We start from the raw sequence: 24,655 nt of genomic DNA, 5'->3' as shown, positions 1-24,655 counted from the left end.
GGTTGGCCATGCTATGAACAATCTTTTTCCACTGAGTTCTATTCTCTGCTATCTCTCACATAGAAAGGACAGTCCACATTTTGATATTGTGCACCCATGTCATTTTGAGTTTTCCTTGTGTACATTACCAGGTGTTGCACCTTGCATAATTTGTTTCTTAAAGCACTTCCCTCCTGCTTGCATCAGATGCCCAAAACCATCTGCCTTCTCCTGACATCACTATCTGAAGCAAATTTCTTTTAAGACCAGCTTTCTGAGGAACCTGTTCAGTTTTCTGCCCATGACACATGCAAATAGCCCTTTCATCTCAAATGCTGTTATTGAAGCCAGTTCACACATCATGGTCCAGCTTTCTCAACTGCATAGTGTTACCGGCCACGTAAGGATGTTCGGAAGACAAACCTCCATTGCAATGGAGATGCCGTGCCTACTCCATAGTTTTCAATAAGTTCACAATGCCATCATTCTGTGATAGAATAAATTAAGACAAATTGTTTCTTCTGAAGATCAATAACCACAAGGAACAGATTTTAAGAAGATTGGAAAACAAAACAGTTTACATAAGAAAAACTATTTCTGTTCAATGATTTTGGATTAGGATTTGGAATGCATTGCTCTTTAAAGGACACAGATTCCAATATAACTTCAAAAAGGAACCGGATAAATACTTAAAGCGTAAGAACTTGCAGAGATAGGCTGAAAAAGTGTAGTGGATTGGAACAAATTGGACTGCTCTTTGAAAGAGTCAATGCTGACTTACGGAATAGCTCAAAATGGCCTGCTGTGCTATACTATTCTGTGATATTTCTAGAAATGAACACCTGAATGAAAGGAACTTCACCCTTTTAATAATTAATGCTCAGTGCCAGTTGCAGCAATGAGTACATCTTGTTAAAAGGGTACTTCCACTCAAGATAACAAGACTTAGTCTCTGGCAAGTTTAGTTCTACCAACCATGCAAAAACAGAGCTTGGTGCAATTCTGTGCACTTCAATGATGTGAAGATGACAACATTTCAAACAGAAACCATTAGATATTGTCATCTGTCTCCATTGTCTGAAACAACTGTACCATTTATGCTGAAATAATTTTGGTCGCCAGTAGTCTCATGGTCTTAACAACAAAATCTGGACTATTGCATTTTGGGGAAAAAGTACACATGCACATTACTGAATAACTTCAACATGAAACACATTGTGCAGTTGTTCTGGTCAGCAGGCATTTGTACAGATTCTAATACGTCAGAATGGTGCTTTGTTCTTAAACCATTCATTAGTTCATCATTTTCCTTGCAGAATGATCCATATAAGTAGATTTGCTGGTGAAAACTGTCCGTTTCATTGATTGATCTCAGGAAAATCAGAGCAGTGGTGCAACAATCTCCTCAAATCAGCATGTGAAGTCTGGTGTGGCAACGAATTACACTTAACCTGAATAAAGCCTTTGTTTCAGAACTGGACAGCTGACCTTAAGCTAGGACAGTAGTATTTGGAGACACAAGACTCCACAAATAGCCTGGAAATGGGTAGGGCAGAGATTAACCAAATCTCCCCTAATTAACAACCAAACTCTGGTTAAGTGCATTTACGTGAAGACAGGATCAGTCTTGACTAGCATACTCTTCATGTTTATAGAGTTTGTCAACTTTGAGCCATTAGGATCACTAACCTTCTCAATCTGTTAATCTAGCTGCTCTCAATTACAGAGTGGAATGGAAAAAGTGAGATTTGTGCTTATGTTTGCTTTGAAATGATTCCTAGTGCATGATTGACTCTTGATCAATAGGGCAACAAAAGATTACCTGGAAACGGCAGGAAAGTGGACATGAGGAATCAGATCAGCCAAGATCCTCTAGAATGGCACCAAACAGCCTCCTCCTGTTCCCATTTCTTATGGTCTTGATGCATACACAGTCCCTTGTTTATCATGGAACTGTCTGTACAGAACAGCAGCAATGTTCTGCTCCACAAAGAGCTCCTGGGCCCACATGCCTTCTATAACTGGACATTAGCTTGGAGGTTCTCTATTCTCTAGTCAGTCAATCTGCAAGTCGATTTCATCAAATCATTGGATCTTGGACCTTAAATTCAGACAAAATCTGTCTCTGAGCTTCATAAGGAGAGGTTAAAAATTTGATCAAAGTTGTAGTTTTTAAGGAGCACAGTGAACTAAAGGGTCGGAGTGGAAAGAGGTTCAGGGTGGAAAGTAATAGAGCTTAGGGCTTTGGGAACTGAAGGCATGGTCATGAATGGTAAAGCAGTTAAAAATCAAGAGTGTACAAGAAGCTGAAGTGTTGGAGTGCAGCAATCTTGGAGGATTGTAGAGCGCAAAGGCCTTTTATTTCTCTTTATTTTTGATTGCAGAAAATGGGAAAGGAACTGTTTTATAAAAAAAAATCAAAGGTTGCTGAAGGATTGTTGCATTTTTAAAATCAAGTAATCAGGCACTCATTTTTAAGTGCTGTTTAAACAGCTATTTGTTCGAGCAGTAGTGGAAGTCAGGTTACAGATGAACTGGAGCCAGGAGGCTATGTACAAATGGAGATTTGACTGGCAACAAATAGCTCATTGGTTTGTGGACTAGTGACCAGTTAGTCTCCTGTCTGTCAACAACTATTTAATTGGTTGAACAGCTTGGGGTGTCAATGTTTGGGAGATGCAGTCAGATCTCTAGAAAGGAAGGAGCTATATTCTGCTCTGCAGTGGAATAAAAAGCATCTCAATCTAGAAGTTAGTTAATTTACCTTCCCTTATCAGTTGCTGTAAGTTGTGACTCTTAATTAATAAGTCAGTGACCCTTAAGTGTGAAACAGTCACCCTGTGCCTCCTGTAAACAAGTGAAAGTATCTGGAGAAGGAAGATCAAGTAATCACTCTCTGATCAGTAAAAGGATCATCTCAGCAAACCATGTGAAGGGGGACTATACCTGCCTTCCCAGTCTCTCTCTGCCCATAACATTCAATTTTTGTCTGTATATCTGTAGAGGTGCATTTTTATAAGTGGATTAAGTTTTAACCAGTAGTTATATATCGATGGTTCATAATTGTTTATCATTGGTTAGAGTCTATTTACTTGTAACAAATAGTAATTCTTGTTAAGTGTAGAAAGCTGGTCTGTGCTTTATGTCAACCTAGGTTTACAAGGCAGACAAATTGGGAAAATTGCAATTTTTAAAAAATCTTTAACTTTTGTGAAGATTCCAGGAATAGCTAGGCTTGGTTTCCAGTATGTTACCCCAGGGAGGCATAACAATGACTGGAGAAGGTAACACAGATTGGAAGTGGTGTGATGGTAGGTATTGAAAACATGAATTTGAATTTTAAAATTGAGGTATTGTTTAACTGGAATCCACTGTTGGTCAGCAAGCACAAGGATGAGGTGCAAGTTAGGATTTGGGCAGACTTATAAATGACCTTCTGGTTGAGGAATAATCACAAATTATTGAATGACTGCCCTGTGAGTACACAGTATGGTACGCATTTTTTTTTTTTTTTTTTTAAAAAAGACCCTGTGTCCTAAAGAAGTTCCACTACCTTTCTACTTTAATTCTACAGCACTATTTTTCTTTAACCAACAGGCAGAAAAGTAATTTTATTTTGGCCAGTCAGAAAATTTTGTTCAGCAGTAGGTGTCCTGTCAAACTAGAAAGGATGCGCTGTTGAACCTAGCTGTTGGAAATGTGATGGACCAAGTGGATTCAATGTCAGTGGGGAAACATTTACGAAATAAATATTTAGTTTGATGATAGAAAAGGGCACAGGCAATCCAGAGTAATGTTACGATAGGCAATGACTGACCCCCTCTGATAATTAAACTAAAACACAAGCCCCAATTTATTAGGGCAGGAGTAAGAGTTTCCCTCTAATAATTACCTTCGAAACATCCAGAGAAGCCTGTCCTTCCCCTCGTAATCTATTAAAAAGAGTGGTTAAAATAAAGAAAATCCTTGATCTCCACTTTACAAGTAACAAGAAACAATTTATTTATTTAACCCAACAATGAACAAATTATCAAAATTACTAACAAAATCGACAATTCCCCCTTAAACTACTAACTACTCCCTGAATGGTCTAAATTCTACTAGAATGCTATTTAAATAAAGACAAGTCCCACTAACATAACCCCAATTAATGAGAAGCAATAAATTACAACTTAATCTCTCCAAGTTCGCACAGGCTGCCTTCTGGAATATTCTGTTGTCTCCTGTCTCTTCACAAATACCTTTCTTCCGTTAATTCTCTCTAATTTCTCCTGTGAGGACTTTCAGCTGTGGTACCTTTGATTAATTAGATGGGCTGAGAACTGAATGGTGCTAACACTGGCAGGCGGCAGATGGCTTTCCCCGATTTTCTAAATGCCATCATATATACCCGTAATGACATAATCAAATTCTTATACTATTATTAGTTTCAGATAGTCAACACCATCAGATTTAAATTCAATTGGTTTTTCTGTATCTAGGTGCTTCATTTAAATTAACTGGCCAAATTCAAACTTCTTGTCTTGGAAAAAAGTGCTGCTTGGCTGTTCTCTACAGAACATTTCCATTCGGGCACTGTCTGTGCACCTGCATTCATAAACTTCCAAGCACAGACAAAGCACAAGCTCTTAAAGGGACCATGGCACTCTTTTCCTCATGATCAGTTTTACCAACAAATTCTAACTTCCTGCCTCACAAATCGTGAATACTCTAACCAACTTCGTAACAGTAAGAATAATCACCTCAGGGAATGTTAACTTCCATGAGGCAGGAATAGAGCTGGACCACATAGATTGGGAGAAGTCCATGGAAAAAACACCTGTAGCTGAACAATCAGCTATATTCAAAAAGGAGATAGTTTGGGTACAGTCAAAAGGCAAAAGGGTGGGCAAACAAATCCACAGCTCCCTGAATGAAAAAGGAAATAGAAATTAAATTAAAGAAGTGTGTTTATGACAGGTGCAGGTAGAAAACACAATGGAAAGCCAAGAGGACTATAGAAGGTTGAGAGAAGTAAAAATGCAAATTAGAGAAGCAAGTAGGGATTAGAGGGAAAGACTAGCAGTCAAAATAATAGGGAATTTCCAAATTTCAATTCTATAGGTGCATCAAAGTTAATAGAGTGGAAAAAGGAGTCTGTCAGATTAGGGTGCCAAAAAGCAGATTTATACATGGGAACACAAGGCACAGATGAGATGTTAAATGAATACTTTACATCTATGTTTACCAAGGAGGCCAATGCTACACAAGCTATTGTAACAGAGAAAGCTTTGTCATTGGAAAGATTCAAAATTAATAAGGAGGCAGTGTTGGATAGGCCATCAATAATTAAGGTTGACAAGATGCCAGGACCAGATGAAATGCATTTAACTGATATTAAAATGAAATATTGAGAGTGGAAGTTTTTGGGGAATGGCCATAATCTTTCAGTGGTCCCTGAGACTCAGCCAAGTTCCAGAGGACAGAAAAGTTCCAAACCTTACAGTTCTTGTCAGAAAAAGATTTAAGGATCAGCTTAGAGTCATGACTCACTGGCATAGCACACTGGAAATCAAGCCCCACTATTCCCAGAGTCATCACAAAAGTTAAAGACTTTAAATCTTGCACCCTCACCCGATTCTTAAAAATATATAAAATTCCCCAAATTACATGTCTTTCAGATCCGGGTTGATAGAAAGCATGGACCAGGTTTCTGAACTTAACAAGAATTACTACTTACTGCAAATAATTAGACTCTAGCTACAGCTATGAACTGTCAGCATGTAACCCTACCACTGAAAACTCTAATCCCCTTATAAACCACCCATGACAGAGACAGGCAGGAAGAAAACAGGGGTGTTATCGGCAGAGGGAGAGATTGGGTAGGTAGTTCATTATTCCTGTTAACAGGATTGCCAAGATTCTTATACTAGTTAGAACATTGCTTCTCATCCTTCCCTCTTCAGAGGCTTTCACTGGTTTGCAAGAGGAATAGGGTGGGTGGCTCACTTGTGAAAGGTCTCTGACTTATCAATTAAATTTCAGCTTGCAGCAACTGCTTAAGCAAAGATAAACAGGTTTTCTTCAAACTTAAATTGGCTTTTACTGCAGAAAACAGAGACAGCACCTGAGTTGATGGAGATCTGAAAAAGCTTCTCTAGATCTAGTTCATAGCCTCAAGCTCTACAGCTACATAAAAACCACATAGTTGTTGACAAGCAGCATGCTTTGTTATTGATAACTGGTCATTAATCCATAAAGCAATCAGGTACATGTACCAACCAAAACTCCATCTGTACACAAACCCTCTGCTCCAGTTCATCTACAACCACATCTTAACTACCATTCAAACAAGCAGCTATACAAACTGTGCTTACAATGAGTGGCAGGTTACTGGATTTCAAAACACGCAACAATCTTTGGTCTTAAAAGATTTTTGTCCCTCATTTCAGTCCAAATTAAAAATACAGGAAAAGAAAAGAAACAACAAAAGTGTTTACACCAGCAATTAAAGATCACTCAGTTTAACCTGTATGGTGGGGAAGCTTCTAGAAACAATTATTCAGCATTGAATTAATAGTTGCATGGATAAATGTGGCTGTTTGGTGAGAGCTAACATGAATTTCTAAAACAACAGAGTGTTTAACCATCTTGCTGGAGTTTATTTGAATAGATAACACAAACAGTTAAATGATGGCAATATTGCTGATGTGGTGCACATGGATTTCCAGAAGGTATTTGATATAGGTCACACAACAGACTTGAGCAAAATCAAAACTCAAATAATAAAAGGGCCAATAGCAGCATGCATACAAAATTGACTAAGTAATAGGAAACAGAGTAGTAGTGAATGAAGGAGACTTGTAATGGAGATCTGTAAGGTTTGGAAATGGGATCCTTGCTATTCCTGATATACAATAATGATCTAGATCCTGGAATGCAAGGGACAAGTTCAACGTTTGCAGAAGCACTGTAAACCGTGAGGACAGTGCCGAACTTCAGAGGCACAAAACCAAGTTGCTGGAATGGGCAGATAGATGGCAGTTGCATTTCCATGTGGAGAGTGAGATGTGATGCACTTTGGCAGGAAAAACATTGACAAGCAACATACCGGTGGGGGTACAATACTTAAAGGGATGGAGGAGCAGAACACAGATCACTGAAGGTGGCAGGACAGATGAAGAGAGCAGTTAATAGAGTGTACAGTATCTTGGATGTACAACAGCTAGTAGCTTAGGCTGAACCTACATGGTGCTTGGAGTACTCAGCTGGAGTAGTGTGCACAGTTCAGGCTACCACTCTACACGTAGGATGTGAACACAATGGAGAATGCATAGAAGAGATTTACAAAAATGGTTCAAGGGAAGGGAAACCCCACTAATGTGAACAGTCTGGAAAGGTTGGAACTGTTCTTTTTGGAGAGAAGAATGGTAAGAGGAGATCTGAGAGAAACTTTCAAAATCATGAGAATATTGAGTAGACAAGAAGAAACTGTTCCCTCTCAAAAGGATGGAGAACAAGAGGGTACATATTTCGAATGATTTGCTAACATAGAAAAGATATTATTGGCACACAGAATGTGCAGCAAAGGCTCATGAGATGTTCCAAAATGGTGTGACTGTCCTCTGAAGTGAGATTGAGCAAACTGGGCCGATTTCCATGGAGTTTCAAAGAAAAGATCTGATTGAAATCAAAAAAAAACTGAAAAGGGATTAGATAGAGTTGATGCAGCTAAGATATCTCTCCTGGTTGGAGGGTCTAGAACTGGGAGGCACCACTTAAAAATATGTGGATTGCCATTGAGGATTGGAGGTGAGGAGAAATTTCTTTACCCAGAAGATGAAGAATCTTTGGAATTCTCTACAATAGGGAACTGTAAACATTCAGTCTTTGAGAATACTTAAATTAAAGCTTGATAATTTTTTGATTCTGATTATTTTATGATTTTGATTATCAAAGAAGAAATGAAACCAGACGGACAACCTGGCATTGACTGAGGCACCAGGAACAACAATGCCAATGTCAGAAACAGTCCTATTGACCTTAAGTCCTCCTTACTAAGATTGAGGGAACAGTGCCATAACTGGGAAAGCTGTCTCACAGACCAGTCCAGCAACAGCCTGACAGAGTCATACTCATGGAATCATACCTTACAGACAATATCATAGACACCACCATCACCATCCCTGGTGATGTCCTGTCCCCAGCAGAACAGACCCGGCAGCGGTGGCATACAGGGTGTGTGTGCGCGTGTGCGTGCGTGGTTGCCCTGGGAGTCCTCAACATAGACTCCAGACCCATGAAGTCTTGTGGCTCTAGGTGAAACATGGGCAAGGAAACCTCCGCTGATTACCACATACTGCTCCCCCCTCAGCTGATAAATCATTGCTCTTCCATAGTCAGCAACATTTGGAGGAAGCACTGAGGATGGCAAGGACATAAATGTATTCTGGGTGGGGGGATTTCACCAAGAGTGGCTCAGCAGTAGCACTACTGACCAAGCTGGTTGGGTCCTAAAGGGCTTGGCTGCTAGGCATGGTCTGCGGCAGATGGTGAGGGAACCAAGAGGGAAAAGCATATTTGACCTCATCCTGACCAATCGTTGGGCTGCATGTGTCTGTGACAGTATCAGTAAGAGTGACCGCTGCACAGTCCTTGTAAAGGCGACACTTTGCCTTCACGCGGAGAATACCCTTAATTGTGTTGTGTGGCACTATCACTGTTCTAAATGGAACAGACTTCAAACAGATCTAGCAACTTAAGACTGGGCCTCCATAAGGGTCATCAACAGCAGCAGAATTGCTCTCCAGAACAAACTGCAACCACATGGCCTGGCATATCCCCCACTTAACCATTACTATCAAGCCAAGGGATCAAACTTGGTTCAATGGAGACTGCAAGAGGGCATGTCAGGAGCAGCACCTGGCATACCTGAAAATAAGGTGTCAACCTGGTGAAGCTACCAAACAGGGCAATTTGCACAGCAAACAGCATAAGCAGCAAGTGATAGACAGAGCTAAGCAATTCCACAACCAACAGATAAAATCTAAGCTCTCCAATCCTACCACATCCAGTCGTGAATGGTAGTGGACAATTAGACAATTCATTGCAGGAAGCGCCTCCACAAATATCTCCATGCTCAATGATGGAACAGCCCAACACATCAGAAAAGGCTGTAGCTTTCACGGGAATCTTCAGCCAGAAGTGTTGAAATGACGATCCACTCGGCCTCCCCCACTGGTCAGTCTTCAGCCAATTCCATTCACTCCATGTGATGATATCAAGAAATGGTTAGAGACACTGGATACTGCAAAGACTATGGGACCGGACAACATTCTGGCAGAAGTATTGAAAACTTGTGCTCCAGAACTTGCTGTTCCCCTAGCTGAACTGTTTTAGAACAGTTACAACACCGGCTTCAGCCGGCAATGTGGAAAATTGCCCGGCCATGTCCTGTACACAAAAAGCAGAACAACTACAACCCAGCCAATTACCGCCCGATCAGTCTAATCTCGATCACCAGTAAAGTGACAGAAGAGGTTATCAACAGTGCGATCAAGCAGGACGTATTCAGTAACAACCTGCTCAGTGACACCAGTTGGGGTTCAACTGGGGCAACTCAGCTTCTGATCTCATTACAACTTTTGTTCAAACATGATGTGGATGTGCTGAAGTTGGACTGTGGTGGACAAAGTCAGAAGTCACACGACACCAGGATATAGTCCAACAGGTTTATTTGAAATCACACAAGCTTTCGGACCGGACAAAGCGGCTGCACTCCAAAAGCTTGTGAGATTTCAAATAAACCTGTTGGACTATAACCTGGTGTCATGTGACTTCTGACATGGTTCAAACATGGACAAAGGCGCTGAATTCTAGAAGTGAGGTGAAAGTGACAGCCCTTGACATCAAGGCCACATTTGACTGAGTACGCCATCGGGGAGCCCTGGCAAAACTGGATTCTATAGGAATCAGGGAGCAAACTCTGTGCTTGGAGTCATACCTGACACAAAGGAAGCCGGATGTCTCAGCTCCAAGGCATCTTTGCAGGAGGTCCTCAACGTAATGTCCTGGGCCCAACAATCTTCAACTGCTTCATCAATGACCTTCCCTCCATAAGGTCAGAAGGGATATCGCTGATGATTGCGCAATGTTCAGCACCTTTCATGATTCCTCGGATACTGTAACAGTCCATTTTCAAATCTGGACAATATCCAAGCTTAGGCTAACAAGTGGCAAATAACATTCACACCACACAAATGTCAGGCAATGACCATCTCCAATAGGAGACAATCTAACTACCAAGCCTTGAAATTTAATGTTGTTATCATCACTGGAATTCTCGCACTAACAACATTCTGGGGGTTACCGTTGACGAGAAACTCAACTGGACTTGTCACGTAAATACAGTGGCTACAACAGCAGTACAGAGGATAGGAATTCTACAGTGATTAAGTCATCTGCTTGACTACCCAAAGCTTGTCCAGCATCTACAAGGCACAAGTGAAGAGTGTGATAAAAACCTACTTTCCTGGATGAGTGCACCTTCAACAACATTTAAGAAGCTTAACACCATCCAGGACAAAGAAGCCCACTTAATTAGGGCCACATCCACAAATATCCAATACCTCTACCGCCACTGCTCAGTCACAGCTGTGTGTACTATCTACAAGATACACAGCAGAAATTCACCAAAGATCCTTAGACAACACCTTCCAAACCCACAATCACTTCCATCTAAAACACAACAAGGGCAGCAGATAGATGGGAACATCATTACCTACCAGTTCCCCTCTTAGCCACTAACTATCCTGACTTGGAAATATATTGCCGTTCCTTCAGGTGTCGCTGGGTTAAAGTTTGGAATTCCTATCCTTTCCGTGGGTCTACGTACAACACTTGGACTGCAGTGGTTTAAGAAGGCAGCTCACCACCACCTTCTCAAGGACAACTAGAGGCAACCAATAAATGCTGGCCAGTCCCAATGCCAACGTCCCACAAGCATATAAAAAACATGGCAGAGAATTTATAGGTGTGGGTAAAAGGCACTGAAGTGTTCAATCAGTCATGGCCATATGAAATGGCAAAATAGGCTTGAAAAGCTCAATGGCCTATTTCCATTCCTATGTGCCTAAATATGGTACCTGGGCATTGAAGTGTAAAAAACTTCAGCATTTCAACCTTGTCTGGTTTCCAAAGCAAGTTCCATTGAGGAGTGAACAGCTTGCTAAACTTCTTAAAATAAACAAATAAAAATAATGTTCATCATCAGCACTGATACCCAACTGCCAGCCTGAGAGGACAGAGATCAAGAACACCAACTTGGGAGAGGGCGACAGTGAGACACAGCACTGTAATACTACCTTCGATGCAGGAAAGGGAATGGATGGAGCAGCTTGAAGTCCATTCTTACCTGCTGGACATGAGGCTCTTTTGCAAAGGACATTCGAGCTACAGATTGAGAAGCTAGTGTCAGTTCCTGATCTTTTACTTCCCCTTCTTCAATTTCCACAATACCTTGAGAAGAAAAGCATCAGTTTAAAAATAATGCTAACATCAAAACAGTATTTGTGCATCAAAACACTGAAAATTTGATCAGCAGGGTGAAGTGATGGATATTATCAATTATGCACTCTATTGATCTGCACGATTTTGGAGCAAGAAACACTATCTGATTAACATTTCAATGATATTCTTCTGATTTACACAACACTCAACATCTGATTATAGATAAATATAATACAGAAACATCTTCATAAGATACACTAACATGCAGAGCTTGCATCAACTCATTCTAATTATATTACACCAGAGGCAAATATTTGAACTGGACAAAGTAGGAATAATGACTTTGAACTCTAAAAAGAACGATAATTAGAATTCCACCTCAAACAAAAGCAGCTGCAGTGACTGAGATAACCACCAAATTGAAACCTGGCTTTCCTCATTTTGTAAATGCAAATACATCACATCTGAGAAGACTCATCCAGAACAGGGGTGAGGGGAGTGAACAGGGAGAACACTGAAACCAGCCTTCTAAAATGCACGTTATATAAAATCAACGTAGCCAAAGGCAATCGTGTGCTGTATTTACCATTCCCTAAATTTATCAATGTAATTTTGCTTTTGCTGACAAGGCCAACATTGCCTATCCCTAATTCCATTTGAATGGAGATGCTTGCTGTGTCGTTTCAGTGGGCAGTTAAGAGTCAACCACTCCCCTGGGTCTGGAGTCATATTAGCACCAGGCCAGCTAAAAGGATATTAGTGAACCAGGTGGGTTTTTGTAATAAACAATGTTTACTACCACAGTCAGCATCACAGCCTAGCTTTATATTCCAGCTCCTGTGGTAGAATCATTGGATCTTATATCACTGAAGGAGACCATTAACCCATTGCAACTATATCCACTCTTTGAAAGAGCTAAACAATTAGTCCCGATGTTCTTTTGCCATATATCTGTAATACTTTTCCAAATGCCCATTTGAAAGTCAGTATTCTTCCATCCATTCAGGCAGTGCATGGATTTGAACCAGTGTCCCTACAACATCAGCGTGGGCCTGTGGATTACTAGTTCAGTGACATTAACTTTACGCAACTAACCCTGCCCACTCCCCAAGCAAGTGACCCAATCTATCTTGCAACAGCCGTAGAATGCTCCACTGTGTTGTCAGCCTGCTCACTGCATTTGTATTATGTTTTGGCATGAGTACAGAACCGGTTTAGCATAAAATAACTTGGAGTTGCGTCCCGATTAGCCTACGTACAGTTCGAAGGTGTGAAGAACAAAATAAAGTACGAACGATATCTTTGCCTCCTTTCCCCTAGAGGCTGATTTGGAAAATCGTAGAAAAGGAGGGACTTATTTACTGAATCTGCATTCAGCAGGCCTACATGAGATGGAGGGGAAAAAGGGAGGGAGGGAAATTCACTACGATACTTAGGAGTCACATTCACACTTCTCTCCACCGCATTGTTTACTCATTATACAGCATAAGACTGAGTGACTTGACAAAATAAGTTGCATGAACAAAAAGCATGAACCAGGTAGCACGGTTGCTCAGTGGTTAGTACTGCTGCCTCACAGCACCAGGGACCCAGGTTTGATTCCACTCTTGGGTGACTGTCTGTGTGGAGTTTGCACATTCTCTGTCTGCTTGGGTTTCCTTCGGGTGGTCCGGTTTCCTCCCACAGTCCAAAGATGTGCAGGGTAGGTGGATTGGCTATGCTATATTGTCTATAGTGCCCAGGGATGTTTAGGTTAGGTGGATTAGACATGGGAAATGTAGGGGAATGGGTATGGGTGGGATGCTTTTCGGAGGGGCGGAGTGGACTTGTTGGGCCGAATGGCCTGTTTCCACACCGTAGAGATTTGACGATTGATGATTTGATGAGGTTAGGAGGAGGTAGAAGACAGTGAATTCAATATGTAATATAACACCTAAGGCTGCTAAAGCAAAAATCTTTACTTCTTGATAATTTCTTTTGATTTCATAGAATCAGGAATCCCTACAGTGTGGAAACAGGCCATTTGGCCCAACAGGTCTCCACCGAAGACCTACCCTCCGAAGGCCATCCCACCCAGACCCATTCCCCTGCATTTCCCATGTCTAACCCACCTAACCTAAACATCCCTGGGCACTATGGGCAATTTAGCATGGCCAATCCACCCACCCCGCACATCTTTGGACTGTGGGAGAAAATTCACGCAGACATGGGGAGAACGTGCAAACTCCACACAGACAGTTGCCTGAGGCTGGAATCGAACTTGGGTCCCTGGTGCTTGGTAGTGGTTTCATACAACTGAGTGATAATTAAGAATCAACTGCATTGTTATGGGTCTGGAATCATCTGTAGGGTAGACCAAGTGAGGATTAATGAAACAGATAGGCTTCCACAACAATGGACATTGGTTACATGACTGCCATTAAGCTAGCTCTTAATTCCAGGTATTTTAAATCGATTTCAATTTTCACCTTCTATCATGATGCAATTTGAATCTATGTCACTAGAATATTAGCCTAGAGTCCTGGATTATTAGGCCAGTGACATTACCACTACACCACTGTCTCCAGAGTCAAAATCCTGGAACTTGCCTCCTGACAGTACTGTGGGTGTCTCACTACTGACTGGAGTGGTTCAAGAAAGCTCCAGCTGGTGAACTGCTGTCAACATCAGATGATAATGTACCATGTATGGAAATAACCCTTGCAATGCTAAGTGCATCGCCAGATTGCAAAACTAAGCAAGAGCAGATTCTTCAGAAGTGTTGGCAGACAATAACCTGATCGACAATATCTTCAGTTTCACAGAACAAAAGGAAAAAAGGGAGACATTACACACACAGTTGCACAGCGCATCATTATTGACTTCAGTTAGAGCTGTTTTGGTGCAGCGATGCCCTTAAGGATATCCTTAATATTGGTACACTCAGACAATGAAGGCCATCAGTTTAACTGGGACAAGGTAACCAGAGTAGCCCAAGCCAACCATAGACACGCATGGGAATTCCTACAGGTATGGTTCTCCACCCATAATGCAATCAACAAACACAGAATTGGACCCCACATAACAAACCCATTCGGATCAAAACCGGAAATGACACTACTCGCCATAACAGACCAAACAGTATAAATTCCAAGCAGAATAGAATAACATCGCTTCATTGGACTCTCCACTGATGATGTCACCTAGCATGGTGATGAAATGTCTGAATGAGAACAAGACAGCTTGGCGAGCAAGTCAACAACCTCAACCACAACCCAAGCTACAGATCTTTGCCAAAACCTTAAATTCTATATTCTGATACTGGTTTGAAAACAGCTGGCTGAACGGAGGTTGATGCTGTTCTTCCGGCTCCCAAAGGTTCCTGCTTCTTGTGCGGACATCTCCACAGCATCAGCCCCTGTGATTTGAGTGGCTCCTTTAAAACTGTTGTGAGCGCGTGTCGGCTTGGTATCTGACAGGTAGTTACAACAGTTTGATACAGCAATGTAATTACCATAATTCAGTTACTCCATATGAATGAATTTTTTGCCCCAGGGAGGATGTTACAAGAGGCAGTATTAGATGTTGTAATTATTGATTCAGCCAACCCTAGGAGCTGGGCTGTCTCGAAAACAGTTCTATTGTTACTCCGATCTATTGTTCCATCCAAAACCTTGAGGCATTGTCTCATCAACACCTATTCATCATTGTCAATTCAGGTAAATGGTTTACATATCTGTCTGAGAGATAGTAGGAACTGCAGATGCTGGAGAATCCGAGACAACGGTCTAGGCCCGAAACGTCTGCTCGGCCTGCTGTGTTCATCCAGCTCTGTACCTTGTTGTCTCTACATATCTGTCTGCCCTGATCCATGAAGATGCTGCGGCAACAGATGAATGGACACTGTGCAACAATCGCCAGAAAGGAATGTTCCCTCCCAGTCAGGGAACACTTCAGTGGTCAAGGACATCCAGCCTCCGATTTTCATGTAAGCATCCTCCAAGGTGCCCTCCAAGACACGCAACAACGCCGAGAAGAAACTGATAGCCAAGTTCCATACCCACGAAGACGGCCTCAATCCTGATCTTGGGTTCATGTCTCGCTACATGTGACCCCACCGTACTGTTCTGTATCTGTAAAATCTTCCTTACTGTCCTGTTTTGACATCATCATTTTGATAACTTGCTACAAGCTCTCTCCCTTAATTAATTTATACAGGTGGTGAGGCATAGGTCCAGTAGTTTGAGCATGTTGTCTGTGGAGATGGAATAAAATTCACCACAGAGGAGAAGAACAAACAGCTCCCATTCCTGGACGTCATGGTAGATCACAAGACAAATGGGGAACCCCAAACGAAAGTACACAGAAAAGCCACACACACAGACCAGGTACTGAACTTCAACAGTAACCATCCCCACACACACAAACGAAGCTGCGTACGAACACTATTTAAATGGGCAACAACACACTGCAGCAACACAGAACTACGCCAAGAGGAAGAAGAATACCTTTTCCAGGTTTTCAAGGATAATGGATCTCCAAAAAACTGGGTCAGAAGATGCCTACACGAACAACATCAGGAAGATACTACACGCCCCGACACACTCGTCACACTACCCTACATCAGGAACACATCGGAACTAACCACAAGACGCCTACGACCGCTGGGCATCAGAGTGGCACACAAGCCCACATCAACCCTACGACAACTGCTCACCCAAACTAAAGACCCACTCCCTGCCATGGACAGGACCAATGTCATGTACAAGATCCCCTGCAGAGACTGTGAGAAACACTACATCGGACAAACAGGAAGGAAACTAACAAGGGTACACTAACACCAACTGGCTACAAAAAGACACGACCAACACTCTTATCTCAATCCACATGGATAAGGAGAACCACCAATTCTACTGGGACAACACCAAAATCCTGGGACAAGCTAAGCAGCGACAGGCACGGGAATTCCTAAAAGCCTGGCACTCCACGAAGAAAGCCATCAATAAACACATAGAACTCGACCCCATATACACTCCACTACGAAGGAAAACCGGAAGTGAGGCAATCCATCTCAACGGACCCCAGAGTTTAAAAACCAGGCAGGAAAACACACCTACGCTTCATTGGAGGCTGCACCGAGGATGTTACCCAGCATGGTAACGAAACGTCTGCGGAACAACAAACCAGCTCGGCGAGCCAACCAACCTCAACACCCACAACCCGAGCTACAAATCTACTCCAAAACCTTAAAGTTTGGGATTTGGTTAGACCCTCAGCATGCGACTCCTTTACTTATCATGTTATTCCAGCCATTTGGTTTGTCTCCAGCACCTTATTTTTAATTTTTTGTAATCATCTCTCTGCCTCAATTAATTGGATTATAGGTCAGCCCTTCACTTGCTATTCAGCTGTTGACACTTTACTCAATGTCTGACACTTTTGACCACCTGCAAAGACTTATTATTCAGCCCGTCAACACTCCACTTACACCATTTGTACGATCTTTTGATCTCTCTGCCTATAAATTATGTGCCTCTGCGCTTCTCTTCACTTCACCTGACAAAGGAGCAGTGCTCAGAAAGCTTGTGATTTCAAATAAGCCTGTTGGACTATAACCTGGTGTCGTGTGACTTCTGACCTGATCCAATTTGACAGTGAATTCTGCATGCTTCCTAGCTTACTATCTCGATTCCCTCCCTAGCACGATCTTCAGTAGGCCCATTTTGCTTTTGGTGTCCCAAAAGAGCTGCTATTTATTTAAACGGGACAATCCACTACCTACAATGCAATTATTCAAGTTTCCAGATTGCAATGCAAGTTTCTCTAATCTATCCTCAAAGCTCAATTCCTTACATATGGATCATTCATTCTACATTTTCTATATGGTGTCAAGCACATTTCTCAATATAAGCAAGATCAATTCTGGAAGGAAAGGCTGAATAGACTAGGACTTTTTTCACTGGAATGTAGGAAGTTGAGAGATGACCTGATAGAAGTTTATAAAATCATTAAAGGTATAGGTAGAGTTGATGGTAGTTCTATTTTCCCTCAAATGAGGAATTTCGAGTCTGGGGGTAAATTTTTTTAAGGTGAGAGACATTTTAAAAAGACATAAAAGGCAAAATTTTTTTACATAGAGGGTGACTCGCATGTGGAATGAACTTCCTGATGAAGTGGTGGATGCAGATGCAATTACAACATTTAAAAGACATTTGGATGGATACATGAATACGAAAGGTTTGAAGGGATATGGGTCAAGAGCAGGCAGATGGGTCTTGTTTAGTTTGGAATTATGTTTGGCGTGGACTAGTTAGACTGAAAGATCTGTTTCCATGCTGTTTGACTCTACAACAAAGCCACACATTCCATGAAGCTTGCAGGTTAGCTTCCCCTAGCATAAGATAACTGATCTCAACTGTGATAGTATCTTTGCCCCTAGTACAAACGCGGAACTCACGACCAGGGAAATAGATGGTTACAATGGCAAATGGGAGAGATTTAACTGGAACATGAAACTAGCATCAACTGGTTGGGCCAAATGGTTTGTTTCTATGCCACATTTCTATGTAATCATACCATGAATAGCCATAGTATCATCGGTTGTCAGAAGTATTCTAGGCTTTGGACATGGGAAATGTAAAGGATCCCTGGGAAAATATATTCAAGTATACAGGCTTGATGAGGGGAAACTTATGCTTGGGTGTAAAATGCTCCAAGGTTAATTAACCTGTTGAAACTTGGACTAAGGTAAGCATGAGGAATGGGCGCTTGAGGGAGGTACCAGCAGGTTGATGGCACCTGTGGATTGAACCATCAGCAAGAATTAAGAGATAACAAGGTGTAGAGCTGGATGAACACAGCAGGCCAAGCAGCATCATAGGAGCAGGAAGGCTGACGTTTCGGGCCTAGACCCTTCATCAGAAATGGGGGGAGGGGAAAGGGGTTCTGAAATAAATAGAGAGAGAGGGGGAGGCGGATAGAAGATGGATAGAGGAGAAGATAGGTGGAGAGGAAACAGACAGGTTGAAGAGGCGGGGCCGGAGCCAGTAAAGGTGAGTGTAGGTGGGGAGGTAGGGAGGAGATAGGTCAGTCCAGGGAGGACGGACAGGTCAAGGGGGCAGGATGAGGTTAGTAGGTAGGAGATGGGGGTGTGGCTTGAGGTGGGAGGAGGGGATAAGTGGGAGGAAGAACAGGTTAGGGAGGCGGGGACGAGCTGGGCTGGTTTTGGGATGCGGTAGGGGGAGGGGAGATTTTGAAGCTTGTGAAATCCACATTGATACCATTGGGCTGCAGGGTTCCCAAGTGGAATGTGAGTTGCTGTTCCTGCAACCTTCGGGTGGCATCGTTGTGGCACTGCAGGAGACCCAGGATGGACATGTCGTCTGAGGAATAGGAGGGGGAGTTGAAATGGTTCGTGACTGGGAGGTGCAGTTGTTTATTGCGAACTGAGCGTAGGTGTTCTGCAAAGCGGTCCCCAAGCCTCCGCTTGGTTTCCCTGATGTAGAGGAGGCCACAACGGGTACAGCGGATGCAGTATACCACATTGGCAGATGTGCAGGTGAACATCTGCTTGATGTGGAAAGTCTTCTTGGGGCCTGGGATGGGGGTGAGGGAGGAGGTATGGGGGCAGGTGTAGCACTTCCTGCGGTTGCAGGGAAAAGTGCCGGGTGTGGTGGGGCTGGAGGGGTGTGTGGAGCGGACAAGAGAGTCATGGAGAGAGTGGTCCCTCCGGAAAGCAGATAAGGGTGGGGAGGGGAAAACGTCTTTGGTGGTGGGGTCGGATTGCAGATGGCGGAAGTGTTGGAGGATGATGCGTTGGATCCGAAGGTTGGTGGGGTGGTACGTGAGGATGAGGGGGATTCTTTTTTGGTTCTTATTGCGTGGACGGGGTGTGAGGGATGAGTTGCGGGAAATCTTTAGGGTAACACACAAACTGAATGTTGGCTGATCTTCTGAAGAGTGACTTTCAGAACCCAACTTTTGGTTTGGTACAGGCAGCAAGAAAAGTGCATTGGTTCTTTTTGCTTTGAAAATAGCCAATGGGGAGAATGGCTTATATTTTTATGAAACACATGGTGCAGTAAAAGGTTAATTATACCTTTAAGAATTGCTACTAAGCATGTGTGAAAGGTGCTTGCATCTTTAAGGTTCTGGAATGATGGCCCCTTTTACCATGCTTGGGGATATAGTTCACTTAAATAAAACCTGTTAATGTACATTCAGCCAAGTGTGGGCCTCATCTTACAACACACACACACAACTCACCCTCTGTCAGCAGAGGTTAGATGCAGAGTAAACCCCCATCCTGCACTGGAGCACCAGTGAGCAGTTAAACACTCACCTAATTACTTCACTGATACTCCTGAAACTCAGCTTTAGAAGTGCTCCTCAGACTTTATGTGTTACATTACAGTCACCACTGATAGCCCCTGTAAACAAATCTGCTAGTCTGTGCTGAACAAGCACTAAAATTGCTTTGAACCTATTTAAATTAAGACTTTTTCATGGCAGAGACTTTTTATGCATCATGTCTGGGCTTGACATGAACCCACAACAGCAATAGAGAATTGTGCTGATACTAGCAGAAAAGAGGCATTCTGAATATAATTCTTCTTTTGAATTATATAGTGCAGCATTCCACAATGTTAGCAAGGAAAATAAGTCAAAATAACTAGGATAGAAGTTCACAACTCTATTGATCCTTATAAGGTTAAGATCTCACCATTGAGGTTCTGACAGCTGTCGGCAAGACAAGGAAATTATTGAGAGAATGGCAATAATGTGCCCTTGCCGTCACATGTGACAGCAGGGCGTGAGCACAGTTAACATAAATCCTTCCCTAAAAGGACGAAGATCAACTTCAAATAATACTGATCTTGCTCACACACGTTCTGTGCAGTGTAACCCGTACAGGAACCATTCACCACCTCTAGTCCACACTGACTCTCTCGAATAATGCAATCAGTTCTATTTCCCTATTCTACCCTCACAGCTCTGCAAATGTATTTTCGAGTATCTGCAAAACTGTTTTAGAAATCACCGATTGTCTCTGCTTCCACCACCCCGCAGGCATGGAGCTAGGGAGGCAGTGTTGTACTGTTAATATCACTGGACTAGTAATTCAGAGACCCAGGCCAATGCACTGGGACATGGGTTAAATCCCACCATGGCAGATTGTGACATTTGAATAAAAATCTGGAATTAAAAACTGGTCAAATGACCATACAATCACTGTCAATTATCGTAAAAACTCATCTGGTTCTCTAATGTCCTTTAGGGGAAAAAAACTCTGCCATCCTTATATGGTCTGGCCTACATTTAAATCCAAAATCACAGCAATGTGGTTAACTCGGAAATGCCCTCTGGGCAATAAATGCTGGCCTAGTTAGTGATGCCCACATTCCATGAACAAATGAAAAAAAAAGCACTCCACGTCATTGCCACTAAATGCAAACAAAATAAAATTCCTCCTCTCATTGCCCTCTACTTCTTACCCAGAGTGTGAAATCTGCATACCCAGACAGGAACATAGAAAACAGGAGTAGGAATAGGCCATTCAGCCATTCGAGCCTGCTCCACCATTCAATGTGATCATTGGTAATCATGACGCAAAACCGTGTTCCTGCTTTCTCACCATATCCTTTGACCTCTTTAGTCCTCTGAACTATACTTTTATTTTTCTTGATAGCCTTCAATGTTTTGGTCTCAACAATTTCCCATGGCAGTGAATTCCACAGGCTCACTGCTTTCTGGGTGAAGAAATTTCTCATCTCTGTCTCAAACGGCCTACCACTTATCCATAAATTGTGACCCCCGTTCAGACTCCCCACTCATTGATAACATCCTTCCTGCAATTTCCCTGTCTAATCTTGTTAGAATTTTAAAGGTTTCTCTGACATTTCTGCTCATTCCTCTGAACTCTAGCGAATATAGTTCTAACCTAGCCAGTTTCTCCCTCGACATCAGTACCCCCATGCTAGGCATTAGTGGCAAACTTTCTTTGCAATCCCGCTACAGCAAGAACATCAATCCTCAGATATGGAGATCAAAACTGCACACAATACTCCAGGATTTCACTATCTGCCATAGTGGGATTTGAACCCATAATCCTAGAATGTCAGCCTGGGGTTCTAGATTAACACTCCACATTACCACTAAACCACCTCCCTCAACCTCCCCTCTGAACCTTGTGTTTTTCTCTTGGTTCTCAATTAGTTTTTGCTACCAGACACCTATCATAAAGCACATATTTCATCTTCTTCATAACTTCTGTTTTCTTATTCATCTAATACTTTTCACTAAGCAACTCTGGACTGTGCCCTTGTGGGTACAGAATAAGCTTTGAACTGTTACAATTCTCAGTGGCCTTGTTCAGTTTAGAGATACTTGGAGGTTATGCAATATATTTCCACATCTAGCTCTCCAAGCTATGGAGAAGCAATTATTCGATAACAAAAAAAGGTACGGAACTCTCCTGCACTTGCCAACTGAATTACACGTTCCAGCTAAAATACTTGAGTCCCCTATGCCAACCACACATGAACAGCTTTTGCAGATGGTACTGTACCTGTATTTTGGGCACTGATGAATGCCACCTTGTTGGTGCCAGGTTTGATCCTGATAAAGCCACACTCTCTATGCATTGGTCTCTTGGTTTCAGAATTGAAACTATTAAATCTGTAAAATACACAACATAAGTTAGTCCAAGTACTAAATGAACGATTGCCAATTGTTAATGGTAAGTGGAGGTTACCAGGTAGCAGATAGCAGGTTGAATTTCTTGGCCTTATCCAAACAAAACCATTTACATATATAAAAAAAACATCCTAGCCATCACATCTTCATGATGTAACATTGGAGCATGCAATAATCATTAGCCAAACGTGAACGAGCAGAACCTAAATTATTATCTTCAATACTTTTTAAAAAGGAGAACAGCATGCTCAAATCTTTCCAGCAGCATCACAGCTGCTGTGTCCAACACTGATCAGACAGATACAACGTTTTTGGTTAACCTTCCAATGCAGAATGATGAGGACGATGCTGCTGACATGCTAAATACGGACTTCCAAAAGGCATGTGGAGACTTATGAGCAAGATTGGAGTTCATGTCACAAAATGGACAGTTGCAACATAGGCTGAATGACTAGACGGTATTGGTTAATGGAAAGGTTTTGGGCTGTATGAAGGTTTTGTGGAGTTCTTAAGGGTTGATATCGAAGCCTTTGTTTTTCCTGATATGTAATAATCTGGATCATAGGTGTACAGGGAACATTTTAGGCCTCAACTGGACTACTGTGTACAGTTTAGTTTCAGGAAAGATGTGGAGACATGGCATAAGAGATTTACAAAAATGGGTGAGAAAGTTCAGTTATGAAGATAGATCAGAGAAGGTGAGATTGTTTTCCTTGGAAAGAAGGCTAAAAGGAGATTTGATAGAACTTCCAAAATCATGGAGGTATGGACAGAGTAGGCAGCGAGAAACTGTTTCTGCTCATAAAAGGATTGAGAATGAGACAGCACAGGTTTGTAGTGATTTGCAAAAGAAACAAACGTAACAAGAGAAAAAAACATTTCACACAGTGTGCAGTTAGAGTCTGAACTGCACTGCCTGGAACTGTGGTGGTTGCAGGTTCAAGAGACATTCAAGTAGACATTACATGACTCTCTGAACAGAACCAATGTTCAGGGTTACTGGGAAAAGGCAACACAATGAAGCAGTTAAAATGCAGGAGGGTGCAGGCACAATGGGCTGAATAGCCTCCTTCTGCACTGTAACAATTCACGGAGAACCCTGACAAACTCTCTCAGTGCATAAATCCACAGAGCGAACAGCGAAGAGAATCAGCATAGGAGCCAATATCCCTATTTATTGCAATGTCTGCTGTTTTCTGTCAAGTATTTAAAGGTGCAACATGTGGATGCATAATTGGGCAAGCTAAGTGGTGAAGGAGCAGATAACAGTTGGACAACATAGTCAGTTAGATTTGGAGAGAGCGGAGGCCATCGAGAGTGATCGAGTTTGGATATGTAGTTATCTTGCATTCAAGTGAGGATTTTTCCTCAGTAAGAACCATGGGAAACCTTAATAGCTCAGAGCCAGAGACTTTCCTGGAGGATTCCAGGAAGCAGGAGAACTGTCCACTGGATGGTCAAACTTCACACACAATTTGTATGCAGTCAGCATACCTGATCTTCTGCAAGATCCCGACACATTCCTCAATGAAACATCTGTTCTCGAATGATCCGCAGAGTGGAAGGTCTGAGACGATATGTCTAGACCTTTCGAGACCTTCTTTTCACACAGTTTGCTTAGCTAGTGCATGCTGCCCAGCTAAGAGGATGAGTAGACAGTACAACCACACATATGACTTCCCTCAACTATTCACACAAGAGGAGATTTCATCTGGTAGGCACTACCTCCCCATAATTAATCACTCAGTTTGGTTGTACTGTGAAACATAGGAACAAACACATTCACTTGCCTTCAGTGATGTAATAAGCTGGCCCAATCATTGTCATAACATCCCTAAACCTCAATGACACAAGATAGTTGTACGATCCTTTAATATTAGATGGAATTTACTCACAGATGTAGACTGTCTTAATTCAACCCAGTCTACTATCAAATTCTCCTACTCCTCTCTCCCTCATATCCTTGATAACAAGGTGTAGAGCTGGATGAACACAGCAGGCCAAGCAGCATCAGAGGAGCAGGAAGGCTGACGTTTCAGGCCTAGACCCTTCTTCAGAAATGGGCTAAAATGGATATCGGTTTCTAGGTGGTAGCCAGAGATGGAGACGGAGGTGTCCAGGAAGGAGAGAGAGGTATTGGAGATGGTCCAGTTGAACTTAAGGTTGGGGTGGAAGGTGTTGGTGAAGTGGATGAACTGTTCAAGCTCCTCGTGGGAGCACAAGGCAGCACCGATACAGTCATCAATGTAATGGAGGAAGAGGTGGGGTTTAGGGCCAGTGTAAGTACGGAAGAGGGATTGTTCCACGTAACCTACAAAGAGGCAGGCATAGCTTGGGCCCATGCGGGTACCCATGGCCACCCCCTTTGTCTGTAGGAAGTGGGAGGAATTGAAAGAGAAGTTGTTGAGGGTGAGGACAAGTTCAGCTAAGCGGATGAGGGTGTCAGTGGAGGGGGACTGGTCGGGCCTGCGGGACAGGAAGAAGCGGAGGGCTTTTAGGCCATCTGTATGGGGAA

At 42.5% G+C, this 24,655-nt stretch overlaps 1 protein-coding gene across 1 annotated transcript; it reads right to left on the bottom strand.

Annotated features, from left to right (window-relative positions):
* Window positions 1–9,464: 9,464 nt before the first annotated feature.
* On the bottom strand, window positions 9,465–23,961 carry LOC125484645 (peroxynitrite isomerase THAP4-like). Its single transcript, XM_048604144.1, has 5 exons — window positions 23,931–23,961; window positions 23,635–23,707; window positions 22,013–22,122; window positions 11,372–11,475; window positions 9,465–9,539 (listed from the first exon to the last, which is right to left on the bottom strand). The coding sequence occupies exons 1-5, from the start codon at window positions 23,959–23,961 to the stop codon at window positions 9,465–9,467; spliced, it is 393 nt and encodes a 130-aa protein (XP_048460101.1).
* Window positions 23,962–24,655: the final 694 nt, after the last annotated feature.

The sequence above is a fragment of the Rhincodon typus genome, chromosome 13 (genome assembly GCF_021869965.1).
Source record: "Rhincodon typus isolate 14 chromosome 13, sRhiTyp1.1, whole genome shotgun sequence".
Classification (NCBI taxonomy): Eukaryota; Metazoa; Chordata; class Chondrichthyes; order Orectolobiformes; family Rhincodontidae; genus Rhincodon; species Rhincodon typus.
Note: the sequence above shows the minus strand (reverse complement) of the source record. Positions and strands in the feature narration are given on the sequence as shown.